General features: G+C 47.0%; 4 protein-coding genes across 9 annotated transcripts; 2 read left to right on the forward strand and 2 right to left on the reverse strand.

Moving 5' to 3' along the window:
• Positions 1-973: 973 nt before the first annotated feature.
• LOC310922904 (E3 ubiquitin-protein ligase TRIM11-like) lies at positions 974-6,469 on the reverse strand. 4 transcript variants are annotated; one of them, XM_083883852.1, is made up of 7 exons: positions 6,205-6,469; positions 5,833-5,995; positions 5,394-5,489; positions 4,629-4,841; positions 4,521-4,543; positions 4,299-4,408; positions 974-1,982 (listed from the first exon to the last, which is right to left on the reverse strand). In XM_083883852.1, exons 1-7 carry the CDS (start codon positions 6,243-6,245, stop codon positions 1,810-1,812), a joined length of 819 nt encoding a protein of 272 aa, XP_083739978.1. In that variant the 5' UTR covers positions 6,246-6,469; the 3' UTR covers positions 974-1,809. The 4 variants fall into 4 exon arrangements, 3 of the variants coding, with proteins under 3 accessions (XP_083739978.1, XP_083739976.1, XP_083739977.1); XR_014592514.1 differs by adding an exon at positions 2,601-4,045 and having other exon boundaries at positions 1,890-1,982; positions 5,833-6,469; XM_083883850.1 differs by having other exon boundaries at positions 5,833-6,469.
• Positions 6,470-6,620: 151 nt separating this feature from the next.
• LOC310922905 (butyrophilin subfamily 1 member A1-like) lies at positions 6,621-9,284 on the forward strand. 2 transcript variants are annotated; one of them, XM_083883853.1, is made up of 3 exons: positions 6,621-6,750; positions 7,787-7,889; positions 8,205-9,284. In XM_083883853.1, the coding sequence occupies exons 2-3, from the start codon at positions 7,814-7,816 to the stop codon at positions 8,714-8,716; spliced, it is 588 nt and encodes a 195-aa protein (XP_083739979.1). In that variant the 5' UTR covers positions 6,621-6,750; positions 7,787-7,813; the 3' UTR covers positions 8,717-9,284. The 2 variants fall into 2 exon arrangements, with proteins under 2 accessions (XP_083739979.1, XP_083739980.1); XM_083883854.1 differs by lacking the exon at positions 6,621-6,750 and adding an exon at positions 6,767-7,500.
• Positions 9,285-9,346: 62 nt separating this feature from the next.
• Positions 9,347-13,672, reverse strand: LOC310922437 (C-type lectin domain family 2 member B-like). Of its 2 annotated transcripts, XM_083883009.1 has the most exons (6): positions 13,613-13,672; positions 12,903-12,997; positions 11,510-11,608; positions 10,639-10,811; positions 10,186-10,292; positions 9,347-9,693 (listed from the first exon to the last, which is right to left on the reverse strand). In XM_083883009.1, exons 2-6 carry the CDS (start codon positions 12,958-12,960, stop codon positions 9,480-9,482), a joined length of 651 nt encoding a protein of 216 aa, XP_083739135.1. In that variant the 5' UTR covers positions 12,961-12,997; positions 13,613-13,672; the 3' UTR covers positions 9,347-9,479. The 2 variants fall into 2 exon arrangements, with proteins under 2 accessions (XP_083739135.1, XP_083739136.1); XM_083883010.1 differs by lacking the exon at positions 11,510-11,608.
• A 1,888-nt stretch (positions 13,673-15,560) lies between these two features.
• On the forward strand, positions 15,561-18,379 carry LOC310922686 (killer cell lectin-like receptor subfamily G member 1; the record flags this gene model as incomplete). The annotated part of the gene is made up of 6 exons (XM_083883421.1): positions 15,561-15,630; positions 16,301-16,399; positions 16,712-16,852; positions 17,298-17,423; positions 17,574-17,709; positions 18,119-18,379. The coding sequence occupies 6 exons, from the start codon at positions 15,561-15,563 to the stop codon at positions 18,285-18,287; spliced, it is 741 nt and encodes a 246-aa protein (XP_083739547.1). The 3' UTR covers positions 18,288-18,379.
• Between the last annotated feature and the right edge of the window lie 2,408 nt (positions 18,380-20,787).

The raw sequence follows: 20,787 nt of genomic DNA on the forward strand, positions 1-20,787 counted from the left end.
CCAAAACAACCAGCCGCTATTCTGTTTCACACTTAATCCTCACGAAATTGCAGCACTTCAGCTCAGTTTTCTAGATGCTTGCCTTCTTTTTTTTTTTTCCCCTAGAAAGACGAGGAAAAGCTTTGCCTCTGCTGAAAATACGTATTCTGGAGGCTGGGTTTTAAGGGAAACTAGCGTCCTCAGGCAGGGGGAGAGTGTCCAAAACGGAGATGCGCTCGCCCGGCACCAGCGAGCGGCCTCTTGGAGCGGCACGGCGGGATCAGCGCGGTGCCCAGCGCAGGCCAGGGCTCCACGGCGGGGGCAGGACAGAGCGAGGGCGGCACGGCGGCTCCTGCACGGCGCCACCACCTCGGGCAGCCGCGGGCCGGGCCCCTCCTGCGGGAACGGCACCGGCACTGCGGGCAGAAACTGTGGCCGCAGCTCAGGATCGTGACAGGATCCTGCAACAAATCCAAGCAGACGGCACAGGCGGTTCCCTGTTGGAGGTGTGCGGCGGCGTTTCCCGCGGCCAAGGGCGCTCACAGCGCTCGGGGATGCAGCGGACGGGCTCGGCCGGGGAACGCCCGCCGAGAGGCGGCGGTGGGGCGGGATGCTGCTGTTGGCGTGCGGGAGCTGCCGAGCAAAACCGCCCCGCGCGGGTGCGACATTCCCGCCGCCCAGTCATGGAACAGCCCCCCGGGCCAGCGCCGGCGGCGGTGTACGGACAGGAGGCGGTGTACGGGCAGGAGGCGGTGTACGGACAGGAGGCGGTGTATGGACAGGAGGCGGTGTACGGCAGGAGGCGGTGTATGGACAGGAGGCGGTGTATGGACAGGAGGCGGTGTACGGGCAGGAGGCGGTGTACGGACAGGAGGCGGTGTATGGACAGGAGGCGGTGTACGGCAGGAGGCGGTGTACGGCAGGAGGCGGTGTATGCACAGGAGGCGGTGTACGGACAGGAGGCGGTGTATGCACAGGAGGCGGTGTACGGACAGGAGGCGGTGTATGCACAGGAGGCGGTGTACGGCAGGAGGCGGTGTACGGCAGGAGGGAGGGCAGGCAGCGGCAGCTGGGCCCAGGAAGGACGAGCCGTTTGCCGGGAGAATTCTCACCTCTCCGGCTCCCGCGGCGAAGGCACAGTGCGGCCAGAAGGGGGCTCCGGGAGACAAGGATCACAGCAGGAATGTTCAAGTGAGCAGAGTTCCCTTGAGATCATGTGGATAGCAGCTTGAAGCGGGAGGGTTAAAGTGAAATAAAACCGCACCGTTGTATTTTAACTATAACAAGGTTAACGGAGTCTCAATATAAGATATCTCATTTTATTCTAAGACATATATATGTTTAAGTATAATTTCAATTTTTATTATAGAGATATAAAATAATAAAACCACATAAATAATGTTTAAAATACTAATCAGGAATTATAGTTATGAATAAGGTAGATAATAGAGTAAAAGAAATTCGATGTTCACAAACAGTTGTGTTAAAAATGGGCAGAAGACAGTATTTCCTCCTTTTGAACGCCTTTATTGTTTCAGCCCTTTAGAAAGGGAATCTGGCGGTGGCTCCGCCTCTGCTGGCTCCGCTGCAGGGGAGGAATGCACACCCCGCTACACAGCAGCAAGGTGGGGAGGGAGTAGGGCCTGGAAGCTCCATCGTGTCCCCTTCCCAGGGAGTCCCCCCGTTCTAAAGTTTCCCTTCAGTTACGTCGAGGCGGTAAGTGCAACATTCAGCCGAGCTGTAGTTACTGCAGGCTGCGCCCATACCCGGTTCTCCATTGCTCTGTCCGGCTTGGCTCGTCGCCTAGGAAACCGACCTCGGCGTTTGTTTTCAGGAACATTTCCTCATGGGATCTCGTTTCCATTTCTGGGCGGCGCTGCCGGTCAGGAGAGCAGCCTGGGCGGGGAGGAGGCGGGGTGCAGACTTTTGATGGACGGGGTTAGAGTAGAAACAGCGCAGTAAAAAAAACGGAGGGGGAGAGGAGAAAACGTTGTACACTGAACCTAACAGAAAAACAACGGGAGATAAGTAGTGTTTCTAAGACAGGAGATACAAAATAGATACAAGCAGTTTTAACTAACATGCTTACAAATTTTAAACTAACTTATACCTTAACTTTACAATTTTATAACTAATAACTTCTAACTCTATATCCATGAGTTGTTTGGACTCCATTTCCCACAGTTGTTGTATCCGCTGTGCCCCAAAACTGATCAGGCTTGGCTTTTTCATGGGGGAAAAACCGTACTGGGCATTCGTAATTCCCAAAAAAACGCGTTTATAGTCCCGGATTTGCCTCTGCCCAGGGGATGGGGCGGGTGCGCATGGATCGTCACCTTCTCTTTGCTGTCAGGCAGCGGCGCTGGCGGCCCCGCCACTGGCCCCCGAGTGGGAGCGGGACAGGGCGGGACCGCACACCCAACAAACCACAAGTCTGATGTCTCCGGGCCAAAAAAAAAAAAAAAAAAAAGGAATAAAACCCCAAACCCAAACAAACACCCCCCCCCAAATAAACAAACAAAAAAAGCACAACCCAAAACACTAAAAAACAAACTAAAACCCCTTTTAAAAAATGCTTTCTTGTGAGAAAGGAAGATTACTTCAGTTAACAGCAGACCAACCTCATGCTTAATTAATTCTTAATTCTTTCAGGCATTTATTGTTCTTTTCGAAGAAGAATGTCAGCCTACATAAGGATTCTGCAGCAGCAAGAGAAGTCAGGGGTATACTAGGTATAAATGTTTTCCCAGACGTTTTCTCCCCGGGGTGAGGTGGTGGCGAAGTTTGCACGAAGGGGGCGGGCGAGGCGAGGCGGCGAAAAAAAGCTGCCCCGGGGTGGGCTAAAGGCCTCGGGTGGCCGGGCAGGAGCGCCATGAGCCCCGGGGTGGGCTAAAGGCCTCGGGTGGCCGGGCAGGAGCGCCATGAGCCCCGGGGTGGGCTAAAGGCCTCGGGTGGCCTGGCAGGAGCGCCATGAGCCCCGGGGTGGGCTAAAGGCCTCGGGTGGCCTGGCAGGAGCGCCATGAGCCCCGGGGTGGGCTAAAGGCCCGCACCTCAAAGGGCTGGGCCGCGGAGCGGCCGGGGCGCTGACCCAAGAGCCGAACTGAGCCGTGGCCGGTGCCGGAGTCACCAGAAAAGCTTCCCCGAGGGCGAGACGGCGCTGGAGGAGCCGCTGGAGGGGCGGGCGGTGCAGTGGGGTGGGAACCGCTGCGGTGGCGGCCCGGGCGGGCGGCACAGACGGGAGGGCCCGCCGCCCTCAGGAGCCGCCCCGGGCCCCACTGTCGCTTCTGAAAAGGGCTGCATCCCCTGAAAGGGGGGCGAGGTGTGTATGGAGCAGAATGTATGGAGCAGAATAAAATAAACGGAATGAAAGAGCCGCAGCGAGGGATGGCTGTCGAGAGCTGCCCCCGGGCCGGACGAGGCCCCGCGGGGAGTGGGCGCTTATCGCGCCGCTGGCCGGGGGGGCCCCAGAGCTGCCTCCAGCGCAAGGGCCGAACGGGACGGGCTGTTCTCAGCCAAGGCCGCACAGTTCAGGCCAGGGACGGGTCTGCTACTCCACCCGAGAACCGCAGCCGCTGTGTCCCGCTGCCCCTCGCTCCCCTGCTCCGCCTCCTGCCGCAGCGGAACCAAGAAACACCTTAAAATCCAGCCTGTGCTTACATACACACAGAGAAGAAAAATCAGGCGTGGTTTTAAAATATTCTTTTTCTTTAATTCATGACCTACATGGTGAGGAGCAGCACGAGATTGGTTACTAAGTAAAGCAGCTTGGAGAGAAGCTTGTCATAAAACCATTTGTGTCCCTAGGAATATGGGCAGAACCAGGATAAGGATGCACAAACAGGATCTTGCGGAGTCCTGCTACTGTCCATGTCCTGTGTCTCCTGGCAATGCCCTCCATGGCAGCTGCCAGCCTGCTCCTGCCTTTAATGGGGCTCTCTGGCCTCGTCCTGCTCCTCCTCCTCATCCCACCGCACACGTTTTCTCTCTGCCAAAAGCTGTGGGAGAGGAGTCGTGCCAGTCTCCAGTGCCATCTTTGCTGTGGGGAGACCCATGGGGGGATCTGTGTCTGGGAGGAGGGAAGGAGATGGGGAATGAGCAGGTGCAGAGCCTGCTGCTGCCTTTCCCTCGGACAAGCTCCTCTTCCTCCTGAAATGCCTCTGACTTTTCCCCAGATAACGGAATTATCCCAAAATGCAACTGAATTCCTCCCCCAGTATATCTGAACTATCCCAAATACCTCTGCATTCCTCCCCAAACCCTCCAAATTCTCCTAAAATACCTCTGAATTCTCCTGAAATATCCGATTTCTACCCAAATACCTCTGAACTTCTCCAGGGCCTCCCACAGAGCATCGCTTTGGCGGCAGCAGGAGCTCAGGCTCTTCTCCAGCTCCGTGGGGAGCCCTGATGGGAGGTGGAGCCTCATTTCACTCCAGCGAGGAAAAGAAACGACAGGGACAAATGTTAGGCGGCGGATGTATCAGCCGAGCCCCTCTTCGCAGCTGGCGTGATAGGAACGTGAAGCAACCGGTTGCCACATACCTGCTTAGGATGCTCCCAACATCCTAAAAGGAAAAAGGGAGAAAAAAAGCAGTTCAAGATCCCATAGGCAGCACTTTGGGAGAGCTTTTGGGCAAGGCGGGCACTCACCTGGGGCATGCACCTGGCCTCCAGCTGCCCGATGAGTCTGTGGAGCTGTGCCACCCCCTCGGCCACCCGCAGTGATTTCTCGGCGTGGGTGGCTGCGAAGGTGTCGTCCAGCTCGGCCAGCCGCCCCAGCACCGTGCGCTCCTGTTCCGCCAGCAGCCGGCGCAGCCGCTCGAACTCAGCCCGAATGCGGCGCCGCTCGGCTTCACTCCTCTCCTGCGGGAGACAAAAAATACATATGCAACCCCCAGACCTGAATTTTCTCCTTTTGAGTTAAAGGACAAAAGTACGTAAGCTGTAGCCAGGGGGGTTGTAACACTGGGGTAGGGCTGGGGATACAGCTTATTAGCGACTTCAAGGTAACTAAGTACTTCACCCCGAGGTCCTTCCCGCCTTTCCCTTCCGCTGTTGCCATTCCTCTCTGTATTCTGTGCAAAACCAATCCAGGCCCTGAGAAGCAGGGGGAAGTGTTAATTCCATGTTAACAAATGTCCCTTTATGACTCAGTCTGGGATGAAAATGAGCAGTGCCATGACAATGATTTAAAGTCTGGATAATAAGCAGCTGCACATGGAGGTTGGTGCTTGCCAAACCTGCCCAGGATCTGCACCAACCACTCCAACTGGGTGTAGGGCTTTGCAGGGTGCCAGGATGCCTCTTGGATATGATCCCAAGAGGGGGATATCCTTTCGTCAAGAGGGGCTTGGGGAAAAATAAATACCCAAAGACACATTCAGACTGCTGAAGAACAGAAGGGATCCTCTGTACCAGATAGTCCTGGTGTCTCTTCTCTTTGCTCACTTTCCAGTCCAGAAACTCTGCTAACACCTTCCTTAGGGATTGCAGGTGAGACTGGATTTTCTCCTGAATACACAGATACAGAGAAAAAGAGAGGAAGAAAAAAAAAAAAAAAAAAAAAAAAAAAAAAAAAAAAAGGGAAGGAATCAGCCAAGACTGCTTGTATAACCCTGCCTTCAAAATCTTACATTATTTGGGAGAGTAAAGCAACTAACCCCCCTAAAAACGCCCCCTCACTGCGTTCCCTGGAAAGCAGAGATCAACTCACTTTATGTTTTTCCCACAACTACAAGCAGGCACTGGAGCTTTGCTTTCCAATGAAGAAATTTTAAAAATTTCATTTTGCACCTTTTTTTTCAGGGGGAGGGAAAGGAGGAAGGCCTGATGGATCAGAGGAAAGTGATCTCACCTCACAGGTCTCATCTGGTTCTCCAAAAGTCTTCATGACCACAGCCTGTGGTGGCTCACCCATCGCCTCCTCAGGGGTTTTTGTCTCTTCAACACCAAGAGATGGAGCTCTGGCCAGTGTCAGCACAGGGGTTTTGCGCAGCTGCTGTGGCCATGCTGCCCTCCTGGAGAGGAAAAAGGAGTGCTGGGGGTTGGCCGTGGCCCAGGGTGAAGCTGCCTGCCCTTGAACCGCCCCTGGGTGTTCCTGTGCTCGGTTGCCAGCACAAGCTGCCCCAGCTGGAAAGGCAAATGTCATCACCCGCAAGTAGTCTTTAAACATGTATTATATCCACAAGGTTGTCTTATTTCCAGGCATTGCTGTCACAGCCCTCACCTGGAAGTGGCTCCCAGCTTTGCCTTGTTCACCTTGGTCATGTGTAAGGGGCCAAAGTCAGATTTGGGGAACTAGGGGGAAAAAAATAAACCAATTTCTCCCTTGTGGTGCTATGCAATAATGCGCCTTTTTTTTTTTTTTTTTTTTTTTTTTTTTTTTTTTTTTTTTTTTGGTTTTTGGTTTTTGGTTTTTGGTTTTTTTGGGTTTTTGTGCCTTAATTTTCCTCCCTTCCCTCCCTAGTGGCTGTGCTGAGAAAATAAATGGCCCTGAAATGGGGGGAAAAGGGGCAATCAGATGGTGCAGAAGGCGTCCAAGCACGTCACAGCCCTGTCTGCAGGCGAGAGATTGGAGGGCTCCTCCCTTCTTGGCTGATAAAAGCTGGCAGAGGCTGAGACAGGACTGAGCTTTGGCTGAGCCTGTGCCAGACAGCAGAAGAAAAAAAATCCCAAGAGGAAAAAAAAAACAGTGGAGAAGCAGCCAGTGGAAGAAAACCATCTGAAGGAACCACAGAACAGCACCATCAACAGCAAGGAAAACACCAAGAAGGTTTGAATGAGGGGGAAAATCCCAGTGCTGATGGGGAGGTTACCTCACCCTGATGTCTTTAAGGGGGGGAAAGGGGATTTTGAGCTCCCTCCCCATCTCATGAACTCAAGAGAAGAGATTTACGCTTGCCTTGGTCTCAGGATTTTTGTTTTGGATTTAAAGATGTTTTGCAATGGAGGGTCATGGTGATTATTTGCTTCTCATCTACCTGTAACAATCCAGCCAGGGGATTTGGGTGAGAAACAGCATGGCTCCTGCTTTTATCTCCATTTGGGTGATTTTCTCACCTTTTCCCCACTTTTACTCATCAACCTGCTGCTGTAACCCCTTCATCTGCAGATTTGCTGAGGAAAACACATGGAAAAGAAGCAACCTGTTTGTTTTCAACTGTCACAGCATGGTTTATTAAATTATTTTGGGCTTTATTACTCATTCCCAGGGCCCTTTAGCACAGGCAATCCCTTATTTGCGTGCAAAACCCCACACTGACTTCCAGAGGATGAATTTGAGGCCATTTGGTGCCAGCTCTTATCTCCCCCATGCACATTTTCTCCAAGGTCAACAGCAAATTTCTTCCCCCCTCACAAGGTTTCTCTGGATGTGGGAGATGAATGTGGCTTATCTCAGTTTTAGAGACTTTCCTCACTCAAATAAACCTTGTGAGATTTAATCGATGAATGGTGGAGACAGAGATGGATTTAAGATGGATAGATTCAGCCTGCAGCCAGCATAAGGAATGGACATTTGTGGGTATGATAATGTCTACAATGGAGATGGGATCATTCCAATGTGCTCCTCATGTTCCCTTCATAGTCATCAGGGAATTAATTTATTTAACCCATCTCCGAGGGTCTTCCCATAAATAAACCAAGCTCTGTTGCAACTATTGAAGAAAAAGAATGCTATTTTCTTGAAGTACTTTGATTAAATGTGGTGGTTAAACACATTTTTTGACATAGAAAGGGGCAGAAGCTGAGATGTGACTGCTTGAAGGATAATAATTAGATTTTATCCTTTTCTTTTCCTGTGCCTCCAGTCAGGAAGAGAGAACACTGAGGTTGAAATGGCTTTTTTCCTCAAACCACGGCCATGCACGTGGGACCTTGCCCTGGACTACCACACTGCCAAACAGTTTGAAGGTAATCAGATGTGGCTGGAGAGGGACAAAGTTCCTTCTCTGGGCCGAGATGTTCAATGGAGTTGGAGATTCTCCACCTTCACATTCTGTCTCCCTAGGGCCTCCGTCTCCAATCTCCATCTCTTTGCTCTTCCATCTCCAATCTCAGCTGGATATATATCCTCCATCTCCAGCTTCCGCCTCTTCACACTTATATCTCCAGCCTCACCTTTCCTTGCCCTTTCTCTTTGGAAAGTCACCAGTGAAGGTGTTTCGGGGGTGTGTGTTCTCTAGGAGTAAATTTGGCTTCTGATGCGTTCTCTGTTTTGCTTTTCAGTGGACGTAACCCTGGATCCAGCCACAGTGGGTCCAGAGGTGATCCTCTCCGAGGACCTCAAAGAAGCCACCTGGGGCAGGCCCCGATGCCAGTGGCCCGAGGGTCCGGGCCGGTTTGACACAGATCCGTGCATGCTGGGCAGCGAGGGCTTCACCTCGGGCCGCCACTACTGGGAAGTGGAGGCCAATGGGCGTTTCTGGGCTGTGGGAGTGGCCCGTGAGTCCGTTCAGAGGAAAGGCCGGGTCCTCTTTAAGCCTAACACTGAAATCTGGGGCTTGCAGAAGTATGATGAGCTCTGCGTTGCCCTCACAGCTCCATCCAACACCTCTGTCCCACTCCTCAATGGGGAGATTGGGGTCTACCTGGACTACGAGGTAGGACAGGTGTCTTTCTACGCTGTCAGCAGCCGCCAACGCATCTTCACTTTTCCTGTGGCCTCCTTCAGCGGGGAGAGGGTCTTCCCCTACTTCTGCGTGCTCCTTTCAACCATTAAACTGTCCCCCAAGGGCTGATGCACTGGAAGGATCCTCCCAAAAGCTGGTTGGAAATGCTTGTTGATGCTCCTCAACTCTTATTTTCCAAGTCTTGGAGTAATTTCTAATTCAGTTCATGGTTCTACCTCCATCTTAGATGTCTGGTTTAGGTTATGTCCAGGGGATTTTGGGTCTGAGCTCAGCATGGCTCATCTCAAGTTGTTAAATTCATCCAAAGCTTGTTAATAGGAGCTGGGCTTTCCTGAGCTTGTTTTGAGCTAAAAACTGCACTTTTTCTCCCAAATTCAGCTTCCTCTGAAGGTTCCTTTTACTGACCTGACTGCCTATGATTGGCTGGGCTTCCAGCACAAATTAAAAATCTTAAATTTTGCAGGCTTTGTATTAATACTAGCCCCTATACCTCATATTAAAACTGATTTTTCATCACAAAGATGTACTCACACCCACTGCCCTCACTCTTTTTCTTCTGCTGTTCCCCATGCTCGAGATGTATTTCCAAGTACTTAGCATGTAAATACACTCAGAATATAATAAATTTCTTTTTCTCTAAGAAATAGAAGGCATCTACATTTGCGCCATCACCAAGTTGCCCCAAACCCAAAAAGAGCCCCCAGGGCTGCCCTGCCCCCCCACCCCACTCCCCTGGATTCTCAAGAACTATCTCATGTGGATCCCCAAAGGCTGCCTTGTCCCAGAAACACCTTATTGGTCCCCTGGAACCTCCCAATACCCCCTTGCCCAGGGAGTTCAAAATCTTTTTGTGATTTTTTTTTTCATGTCTCTATGGTGCACCAGATATCTGGGAGGGAGAAGGCCTCCCTGCAGCACCCAAGGAGCTGACACAGAGGTTTGGAGGCCGTCTCATCCTGTTGCCCTTGCTTGAGCTCTGCAGCTCATGTTTATTACAAATCCAGCTCCTCTCAGTGCTGCAGTGGGAAGAGCTGAGCCCATTGTCATCCAGGTAAGCACAGAGCCCACCACCATGGATCTGAAACCTGGAAGTACAGAGGACATAACCTATTTCAGATGAGGCAGCAGGAAAAAGGAGAAAAGTCACACATAGGCTTCCGCCAGCTTCAGTTCTCAGGCATCCTTATGGACACCAACATGCCAAAATATCTATACATATTTCTTTTACAGGAATAGAACTAATTCAATAGAATAGAATTGAATTCAATTCAATAGAACTAATTCAATATCAATATGCCAACACTGACACTGATCTATTTCTAATATAAAACCCAAAGCGTTGCAAGAAAAAACAAACTTGAAATAAAAATCTAAACTTAGGATTTTCTCACCAAATGCACCATTCCCATCTTTTAGGTCAAAGGGGAAAACACAGACCAATTCCATATGCAATGTTGTCCTTCCCAAACATTGTCCCATTGCTATCTCTTGATGTACCTCCAGTACAAGAAGAAGTGCACATTTTGCAGCTGAGGAAACACCAGCCAACAGCATAATAATGAAAAACATGGACTCACAGGTGAGATAGAGGTGAGCGGTTCACCCATTGCCATGGCTGCTCCTCATCCTCCCGCAAAAGGCCAATCCAATGCTCTGAGATGCCTTTGTATCTCATCACAAAGCTCTGAAAGAGAGGAGAAGGAAAGGTTTTTGCCTTCTTTCAACCAAAAATCTCAATTTTACGAGTTGCTCATGCTGCTTTAGGGCTTCTTTGGGGATTGAACATTTCAATCTGCCACCAAAAGTATGATCTAGAAACAGGGGTTTATTCCTGCAGTTCTTGCAGCAGTTGGCTTTGGTGAGGAATTTGAAGACACCCATGACATCATATCCTCAAGGCCTTTTCCCCAACTTCTCATCCCAGATTTTCAAAAAAGATCTTGAAAGAGCAGTCAAAGAACCAAAAGGTTTCAAATACATTGCTTTGGGGTTTTTTCCCCTGTGCTGAGCAGGTCCTCATGTCTCCTTACCAAGTCCTCCATGCTGTCCAGTGTGGCTAAGGAAGCACCAAGTGCTGAGCAGTTGTCTTGGCTGGACGTCCAGTTCCCCTCAACCTCAGAAAAATAGTAGCACTTTCCTCTGTACCAGATCCAGTCGAAGGGACACTGAAAGCAGGGCTGGGCACGAGGCTGAAAAGCCTGCACTGTCATTAAAAATAGAAGAGTGTTAACGAGCAGCACCTTCCCCTTGCCTCTCTGGGGTAGGGAGATCATCCTCTACCCCATGGCTTCCAAAACTCTTTCATCTGCCTCAGCTGTGGGCAAAGAGAAAAATTAAGATACCAGGACAAATCCTGTGAGAAAATAAGCTCAAATCATGGCCAAGCTTGGGATGTTGGACAAGAAACACAGGTGCTGCACCTTCAAAGAAGGAAACAGGGTGGTAGACTTAAAAAAAAATCATATTTTTAAAGAGGAATTTCAGAGTAACCCTATCGCTAAACATGCCCTTGGGTGTTGCTCTCTATCATTAATGCAAAAGTAGAGAAAATTACATGAAAAAAAGTCCTCTTATTCCTGTACACTTTTTGACTTGGTGGAACTCATGCCAAGATCTCCAGGCCCCTTCTTCTCTGAAAACAATACTTTTGTGTGACTGTACTCCTGAAGTGGCTCTTCCTGTTGATTTTCTAAGGGTTTCTAGATGACATCAGCTCCCACACCAAGGGGATGGGTCTGGCCTTCTGTAGAAAGCCTGCTCTGAAATGTCTTTCTCCCAGAGGGAACAGGAGCTTGGGTGGGCTTTGTCTTCCCTAGGAACATGGAAGTAGATCTGTCACAAATGCAACAACCCAAAATATCTCAGAGACATTACTCATGAGACTAAAACTTTGACATTCACCTGCAAAAGCGATGGCTGTGATGAGCAGAGCTGTGAAAAGCACTGCCAGCATCACCTGGCAGGCGACACGTGCCTCCGGCTTCATCTCCATGCTGTGACCTGCAGGAGAACAGACCTTCAGTGCCTCTGCAAGGGCATCAACATGCTACAGGTCATGCCAAGATGAGGAAAGGTTGATCTCATGCCAATGCCAGTGGACTCGGTGTCATTTTGGGTGAGAAATACCAAAAATTCTTCTTCAGGTGGAAAAAAAAATATTTTTTTATTTATGGGAGCCCTTTGGGGAACAGTTTCCTCCCCAGCTCCAGATATAAACTCCTGAAATGTACCATAATTAAAATTTTGCTTTAATTTCTGGGGTTCACCTCATCATTAAAGTTCAGTGGAGTTTTTTTTCTCCACCTAAACTAAGACACTTTGGGTCATGGTGCCACCATTTCTGTATCTTGTGATCCAGAATATACCCTTTCCCTTCACCATGAGCACAGAAAAATTTGTTTCCTAGAGGTTTTATCCAAAAATCTTAGTGTTTTTATCCAGTAGGTCTTCTTCCATTTTTTGTTTAAGACTTCCCCTTTTTCTCCCTGTCATACTAACCAAAATTGATGAGAAAAACCCTCCTCTCCCCTCTTCTTCCTGGAAATCTAAGTCAAAAGCCAAATATACTAAATATTTTTTTAAGTTATATTAAACAAACAAACAAACCCCCTTGAAATCAACAAATGAAAAATCAGCAAATAAATTTAAAATTTAAAAAAATTTCAAGTTTGAAAAAGTCACAAATGTGCTAAATTAAACAAACAAACAAACAAAAAATCCCCACCAACCCCATTATTCAAAAATCTTAGTCCCTGATTGAGTAGAAAAAGATGATGGAAAAGGCCCAAAAAGTCCCTTTTTAACCTTATTGAGTGCCAAGGGCATGACAGAGATGGGAACAAAATCATGAGAGCTGAAACAGGGCAAAAGGGAAAGCCATGGAAATAAGACAATAATAAATACTTTCTGATGTGTCCAAACTGGATTTAAACACCAAATTTCTTTTTGGGTTCTTCTACAGTTCAACTCTTCAAGAATTTCTTTATTCTAATCCAGAATAAATTTTTTAAAATGGAATATTTGTGGAGGGAAAAATAGGACTACAATAATCAGTTACTCAAGAGACTCATGAAGGGTTAATACTAATTAGAATAATCCATCATGTCTGAAATTGGTCTGTTTAGAGCAAAAAACTCTATTTGCTGAGTGACAAAAATTTTCCCTCTAGGGAAGTGCCAGAGAAAGTTTTTCCCCCCCTACAGCCTCACTTCAGCTGGGTTTTGTTCTCAAATTACAGAAGTATCAAAATAAAACCCAAACCCGCTGATTCTACAGTTCATTGCCCTACAGTTACCTGCCGGCTTGCTCCTTCCCATGCCCAAAAATCCGGAATAAACTCTCATTTCCTCCATTTTGGGGCTTCCACCTGTACAGGTGCTCTTGCCTCACCTGCCAAGCAAAGTTCCATCTATCAGAGGTGTCACAAAGGCTCTCAGTCCTCAATTTAAATTTTCTCACCATTTAAAATTTTATCCCTGTGCCATATTTATACTTTTTTTGCCCAGCTGAAGTTTTCTCACACAATTAAAATCTTGTCCCTGCAATTAAAATTTCCTTTTCCCCCAGTTAGTGTTATCCCCCTAATTACACTTTTCTCCCCTCAGTTAAAGTTTTCTCCCCACAATCAAACTTCTACCCCAAATTAGTTTTTTCCACCAATTAAAATCTTCCCCTATTAAAATCTTCTCAGGTAACATTTTCTCCCTGTAATTAGAATTTTCTGCTATAATTAAAGTTTCCTCCCTGAAAACTTTCTCCCCACTAAAGTTTTTCCTCCAATTAATATCTTTTCCCCTCAATTAATATTTTCTTTTCAATTAATACTTTGTCTCCACAATTAAAGTTTTCTCCCCCCACTTAAAATAATCTCCCTCTATTAAAATCCTCTCAATTAAAATTTTCTCCTGCAATTAAAACCTTCTCCCTGCAATTGAAATTCACTCCTCCAATCAAAATTTAAGATCACATCCCCTCAGCCCCCAGGCCCATCCCAAACCCTGTCACCTGTGTCTTCTCTGTGGGATCAAGCCCTTCAGTGCTGAGGCACAAACTGCTCCTGTGAAGAGAAACAATGTATTTTTAAAAAATGTTGTTTTGGTTTATTTTATTGTTTTCTGAGGGATTTTCCTGTGCCTCCTCAAGGGCAGTGAAGAAGGGGCTGCCTGCCCAGGGCCACCTGCCCACCCACTTGAACTGGGGTTCCCCTCCAGCTCCACCTGGCATCACTTCACCCTCTTTTACAGCATTTCTGGTTTTTTTTTTCTCAGCTAGGGAGATGGATTGTCCAAAAATGCTTTTTTAAATGTGCCGTTGGAGGAAACACTGATGGACGTCACTCTGTTCCAGGATGTCAGAGCACCCCAGAACAGCCCTCAGGGATTCTACAAGGATGAAGTACAGTTCCATTCAGCCCATTTTATAATTGTTTTTACTATAAAAACATATTTTAAAAAGTATTCTTCCAATTAAGCTACCCAGCTGCAGGGTTTTACCCTAAAACCTAATTTATTTTGTATTTTCTAGGGGGTTTTTGTAATCACTGGTCACACACCACTGGAGCAGCTGCTTTTGCAGAGGGTAGGAAGGATAGCTGATAGCAGCTCACCACAAAAAAATTCCTGTGAGAAAGCAAAGGCTGCAGGTGGAAAAGAAACTAAAAATAAACATGAGATAATAAAAATATATTTTAAAAAATTACATAAACACAAAATAAAAGTATTTTTAAATTAACTAAAAAAATTTAAATAATTTTAAAATAAAATAACACAGTGCTCTTCCTCCTGGAGCCTTTGGACCTTTGGATTTATTCTCCTCTTTTCCCTGTTTCTGGCTGCTGATAGGTATTGGGGCAAATTTCTGCTTCTTTCCTAGTTTTTTTGTTTTGTTTTGTTTTGTTGTTGTTGTTGTTGTTGTTGTTGTTGTTGTTGTTTTGTGTTTTGTTTTGTTTTGTTTTGTTTTGTTTTTACTGTCTGAGGAAAAAGCCCATCATTTTTATCTCTACAAAAGGATATTGCTTTGGGATGTTGTGGCACTGACTAAAACCTGGGATTAACACCCAACCCCCCCCCCCCCCCCCAAACAAACAAACAAACAAAAAACAAAACAAAACAAAAACCACCCCACCCTAAGAAAAGGGAGGGAAAATGGTTAATGTAAGCTGGAAATTAGTGGTTGTTCCATGAAGTTGCCAAAGAGTCTCGAACCTGGAGAAAACATAGGTAGTTCTAGATGGTGTAAAAGGATACATCAGGAGTGGGAGGACGGGCTCTCAGGAGAAAAAAAAAATCAAAATAAAATAAATAAAATAAAGTAACAAAACAGAGTAACATTCACTAGCAGCCTGCAGGAAATCCATATTCTTACCTCTTCCTGGGCAGGAGCTGGGCAACCCCTGACCACATGGGAACCCTCTGCTCCAGAATAAAACAAAGGTCAAATATTGTGTCAAAACCAGCAGAATAAGTCAGATGGAACAAAAGGCATTTCAAGTCACTCCCAGCCTATATTTTGGGGAAGAAACACCAAATGTCACCTGTCTCCTCCCCACCAGCCTCCAGTCACACTGATCCAGCTCCTGACATGCTTCAACCTCACAGTCAAATACCTTATTTAAAGGCTTTTTGAAGTGATGATTTATTCATTCTGTTTTTACACATGTTTAGCACAACCACCAAACACAGAGATGCTTCTACCCCTCCAGGTGTGCCAGCTCTTCCTGGCTGCAGGACACCCTTTCCCTCACCACCTTCCATTTACAAGGGAAGGGTGTAGAATACATATACATATATATATATATAAATGTATGTAGAAACAAAAAGCAGATAAAAGCCCCAGCTAATACCATTTCCTGGAGCTGGATTCAGGCATTAGCATATTGGCATAGTTCACAATACGAGGGGTTGTCCAAGGGCAGTGTCACTTTTGGGCTGCTCCTGGGACCTGCTGAGCAACCATGGCTGAGGAAATAATTTATGCTGATTTAAGGCATCTTGGGGGTGGTTCTCCTGGTAAGAAGCATCATGGTAAGTCCTATTTTTTGGGGAAAATGCTTGTTTCAATTTTTGGGAAGACTTTTGTATTTGTTTACATTTAGGTTTGCTTGCTTCTTCATCTCCATGTTGAGGTTTCCAAGATCATGGAGAACATTGTCATGGGTTAAATGTCTTCTAAGGTGGGATCCTGGCTTGAAAAGAGGAGGAAAAAGAGAAAGGAAGGGATGGGAGAGGGTGACAAATATCTGGAAGCCATTTTGCTTCCAAGACTCTTCATCTGTGGGGGAAAAATGAGTGCCAAGAAACCCAACATGAACCAACATGCCTGGATGGGAAGGAAAGCTGCTGAGATCCTGTCTGGAATCCTGGTGGAGATGTGAGCTGGAGTGACCTCAGTCTTACCAACTCCAAGCTCTACCAGGAGCTCTAAATTAAGCCAATTTCAAAAGGTTTCTGATCCCCCAAGCTCCATCAGTGGGTGCCCAAGGGTGCTCCTGAGGCTCCTGCAGACCCTCCTCCACCTGAGAAACCCCCCTCACCCTAGACCTCATCTGTGGTGATTTACCTTTTTGGAGGAAGCAAAGAAGCTGTAAACTTCTGCTCAAACTCACCAGCTTGACAAAGGGGTACTTTTTATTTTCTCTCTAAAGCCTCAGCTATTTAATCTTTAATTTTTTAAAGCAAATGTGGCCTCTTCCAGCACCCACCTTCTGTCCATGGTGGCATAGGCTCCTTTTCATAGCCGGGGGGCTGGGGCAACTCATCCTGCTGGTCCTCGTGGTGGTGCTGAGTGTGCGGGGTAAGTAACCAGCTCTTATCTACATTTCACACTCCAGTGAGCAGACAGGGAGGGAAATTGTGGTTTATTTTATTTCAGTCTTTGGAGGGGACAGGGTCGTTCTGTAGAGATGCAATATCACCTCATTAAGAATAAACCTGTTTTGAGTAAACCTAGATTACTCCTATAGCTATCAAACAACAGTGGAGAATACAAACTGTGTTTTTAAGGCTTGCTTAAGCAACTGTATGAGAAAATGAAACCCCATTTTGTGGGGTTTGTGGTTTTTATCCCAAATGGCTGCAGCTTCTCACCTCAGATTACTGCTCCAAGTTTTTCAGGGCTCCCCACAGCTGGTGGTGACAAGCGTTCCACAGCTATGCAGTGGGATCCAGGGAAGGAACCAGGTGGAGCAGTGCAAGTTTTCATCCATGGTGCAGTATTTCTGCAGGCTCCGAGGGGACAGCCCCACAGGTAATTCCCCTTCCCATCTGACTCTGCTGGGACATGCTCAGGTGAGACCTTTGTGAGGATCTTCTACTGCAAGGAGAGAGACCCTTGGACACTTGGAGTTGTGAGGCCAAAAGGGTTATTTGGCAAAGAGGAGTGTTGCAAGGAAGAATCCTCTTTTCCATGCAATTTTTGTGGATCTCTCTTCTGTGGAGGGGCATCATCAGCCCCAGGGAGGAGGTTCCTTGCCACTCTTCCTCCACCGGCCAACAATGTCCTTGTGGTCACCCAGCCTCAGTAACCCCTCTACACCCCAATGGCTGGAAAAAAACCCACATTGATGTGAAAAACTCAGCAATAGGGAAAGAGCCAGGGTGTGGGATAGGGAATCCCTCAATTCCATCAGCTGGTGTCTGGGGAATAATCTGAAAACCCTTTGAAGTGTCTCATGGCTTTTTCTCCTCCTCAGCCTATGTTGGCTGCAAGTTGTGTCCCCAGGACTGGCAGCTCCATGGGGAAAGATGCTACTGGCTTTCTGAAGAATTGGGAAACTGGACTCAAGGCATGAAAAGCTGTGAAAATCAAGAAAGAAAAGGTAAATAGGGAGAAAAAGGCCTTAAAAGGACATAAAAGTTCTGATTTTAAATGGGCAGAGAAGAAAAAACTGCCGAGCAATAGGAGGGTTTTGGGGAAGCATTCAAAGTATGGGGCACAATTTGATTGCCATGAAACCCTCCACAGACAGATTTTGGGAGCAGTTCTATTTTCCAGGAGCACATCAAGATTGTTACAGGCAAAAGCCCACCACCAGTATGGATTGGATTAAGGTCACATCAGAAGGTGTGGAGATGGGTGGACAACACACCTTTCAACCCCAAAATGTGAGTGTATCCACAGACTGTTGGTGTAAATAGCAGCTTTGCTCCACTTCCGACCCAGTTCATGCCCTGACCCACCTCTCCAAGATGTTGGAGTTTATGCAAAAGTCTTGTATTCCCCCCAGCAAAGCTCTGTAGACCAAAGGTTGGGGACCTGTACTGGAGCACAGTAACCTCACAGCTCCCACCAGGCCCATGCAATAACATGGCTTTTCATGCTCCACACATGCTCCTTGGAGATTTTACTGCAGGCACAGCAACTCTCCTCAAATCTGATCACCCTCCAACAAGAAATTATGCATGCAGGGTGAGACAGTGCATGAAAAGGGCAGAACAACCTTACCTCACCTCTCCTTTTCTGCAAGATGTGGAGAGTTTTCTCCTCTTCAGCAATACCGTTTTTGTTTTACAGGCTTGGCACCTCTCTGCACAAGATGGAAGAAGGGTGTGGAACACTGAGAGCCAAGGACTTTGAAGTTAATAGATGTGATGCTGAACACAAGTGGGTTTGCAAAAAAAAGCCTTTCCTACTCTGCTCTGTGACAGCAGAAGATGGAGAGAAAAGCGATGCCTCCATCTGACAAACACCCACCCCAAAATGCCCATCCCACAAGACATTTGCTGCCAGTATTTGGGGTGTAATAGCTCCATCCTCATAGTTACAGCTTTGAGGGAGATTTCAAGGTTTGCCAATCTTCTTACCATGAGGATGAAGACCAGTTCTGGGGGCACAGATGAGCCCCTGAGCTGGAGAATCAGAAAGGCCTGTGCTTCAGGTACGGTGTTGATAGAGCTGTGGCATCAATAAAAGCTTATCAATCTGGTTTGCTTCAATTTATCACAGGCAAGAGCACAGGTGGCACATCATGCAAAGTTCATATACAATTGCAAATTTCAACTCAAAAAAGCTTTTATGACTGACAGATATTACTCGTATGCATCTCTTCAGGCTGAGAGTGTCAGCACACTGATGCAGGCAACTGGGTGGATATGGGCAGCTGGGTTTTGCTCAAGTTTTGAGGATCTGGAGAGGCTTGTTTTTCTTCTGAGTTTTTTCATTGTTGTTGTTTTTGTTGTTTTGAGCTTATTTCTTGCTGCAGTTTTGGAGAGGTTTTCTGTTTTGGTTTTTTGTTTATTTGCTTGGTCTTGAGATTTTTTGGATTGCAGGTTGGGTTTTTATTTGGTTGATTTTGTTCTTTTTATCAAATTCCCTCCCCATCCTTTTTTTGATCTCCTTCAAACGGTAAAGAAATCTGCAAAAGCCAGAGAAACTTCTTCAGCTGCTCCTGGGAGAGGAGAGGAGAGGAGAGGAGAGGAGAGGAGAGGAGAGGAGAGGAGAGGAGAGGAGAGGAGAGGAGAGGAGAGGAGAGGAGAGGAGAGGAGAGGAGAGGAGAGGAGAGAGGATTTATTATCTTTGAAATGTTATGGCAACTGGGAAAGATTCCTGAGAATTGGAGGAAAAATAATGATACTCCTATCTTCAAGAATGGCAATGTGAAGATCAAGGGTTCTATAGCAGAGCAGCTTCACCACAATCTCTGAGAAGATAAAGGAACAACTAATCCTGGAAGCCATTTTTCCAAACAGGTGAAGTACTACATGGTGGTCAGGAATAGTCAACATGGATTTATGAAGAGAAAGCCACACTTAACTAACCTGATAACTTTCCACAATGTGGATGATGTAATTGTTTCGGTGGATGATGGGAGAACAGCGGAAGGTTGTTTACCTCAACTTCAGTAAGACTTGTGACACTGGCTCCCCTAGCAGCCTCACAGAACAGATTTCAAAATGCAGATTAAATAAGCACACAATGAGGTGGATTAAAACCTGCCAGGCTCAGAGTGTTGTGATCACTGGTTTAGAGACAAGTAATTAGTGGTGTATCCAAGGGGTCACTGCTGGGACCAGCACTGTTAAACATCTCCACCAATGACCATGAATATATCTTCAGCAACTACACACTGCACAACTAGAAGGACTTGCTGTGCTGATGTATAATGTGATTGTAGGTCAGAGATAAGGTAAGATTCAGAGAGTCTTGGACAGACAGAAAAAGGATGTCTGCAAGGAATCTCTTAAAGATCAACAAGGATGAATGCAGAGGTCTGCATCTGGGGAGGAATAACACATAGCACTGTTAAATGCTGTGGCCTGGCTAACTAAAGAACACCCCTGCAGGAAAGGATTTGAAGGTCTTGGTGAAAAACAAACTGACCATGAGACAGTGATGCAAGCTGATGGCAAAGGCAGCCAAGAGCATCCTAGGCCACATTAGGATGGGAATTGAATGAATGTGGAGGGAGGTGGTCTTTTTTCTCTACTCAGCACTAAAGCCATGTATGGAGCACTGTGTCCAGCTATAAGTACTCCAATACATGAACAAGAAGGACTTACTGGACCAATCCAGTGAAGGCCACAAAGATGACTAGGAGACTGGAGCATCTTCCATAAGAGGAAAGCCTGAAAGAGCTGAGACTGGTCAGCCTGGAGAAGAGAGGCTTGGGGGTGTGTTACCCAGATGTTTAAATATCTGATAGGTTGGACTGAAGGTCTCTTCAGTGGTGCTCAGAGACAAGATGCAATGGGCACAATTTGAAAACCATGAAATTCCATCTGAACGCAAGAAAATACCGTTCTGCTGTGAGGCTGGTCAAACATGTTGCCCAGAAAGGTTAAAATATTCAATGAGGAACTGGGCATGATCCTGAGCAATGAGTTCTAGCTGACCCTGTGTGAGGATGAGGGTTGGATTAGATGGTTTCATGAAACGTTTTCAAACAGAAACAATTCTGTTATTCTGAGATTGGGTGGTTGCCTGTAACCATCTAATATGAGGATATAGGGAAGAGTAAGCCAAGCTTTTTTTCAGAGATATTTAGGGGAAGGGCAAGAATACATGGTGTAACTTTTAATTGGATAGAGGGAAAACTTTTTTTACATGGTGGTGGTCAGCCCAGAGTGGCTATGAATTCTCTGTCCTTGGAAATATTCAAAACTCAACCACCCAAGGCCTCAGGCAGTTTAACTGCACCTGCTTTAAAGGGCGGTTTGGACTAGGCAGCCTCCAGAGGATCATCC

The sequence above is a fragment of the Zosterops lateralis genome, assembly GCF_965231275.1.
Source record: "Zosterops lateralis genome assembly, chromosome: Z".
In the NCBI taxonomy this organism is placed as follows: Eukaryota; Metazoa; Chordata; class Aves; order Passeriformes; family Zosteropidae; genus Zosterops; species Zosterops lateralis.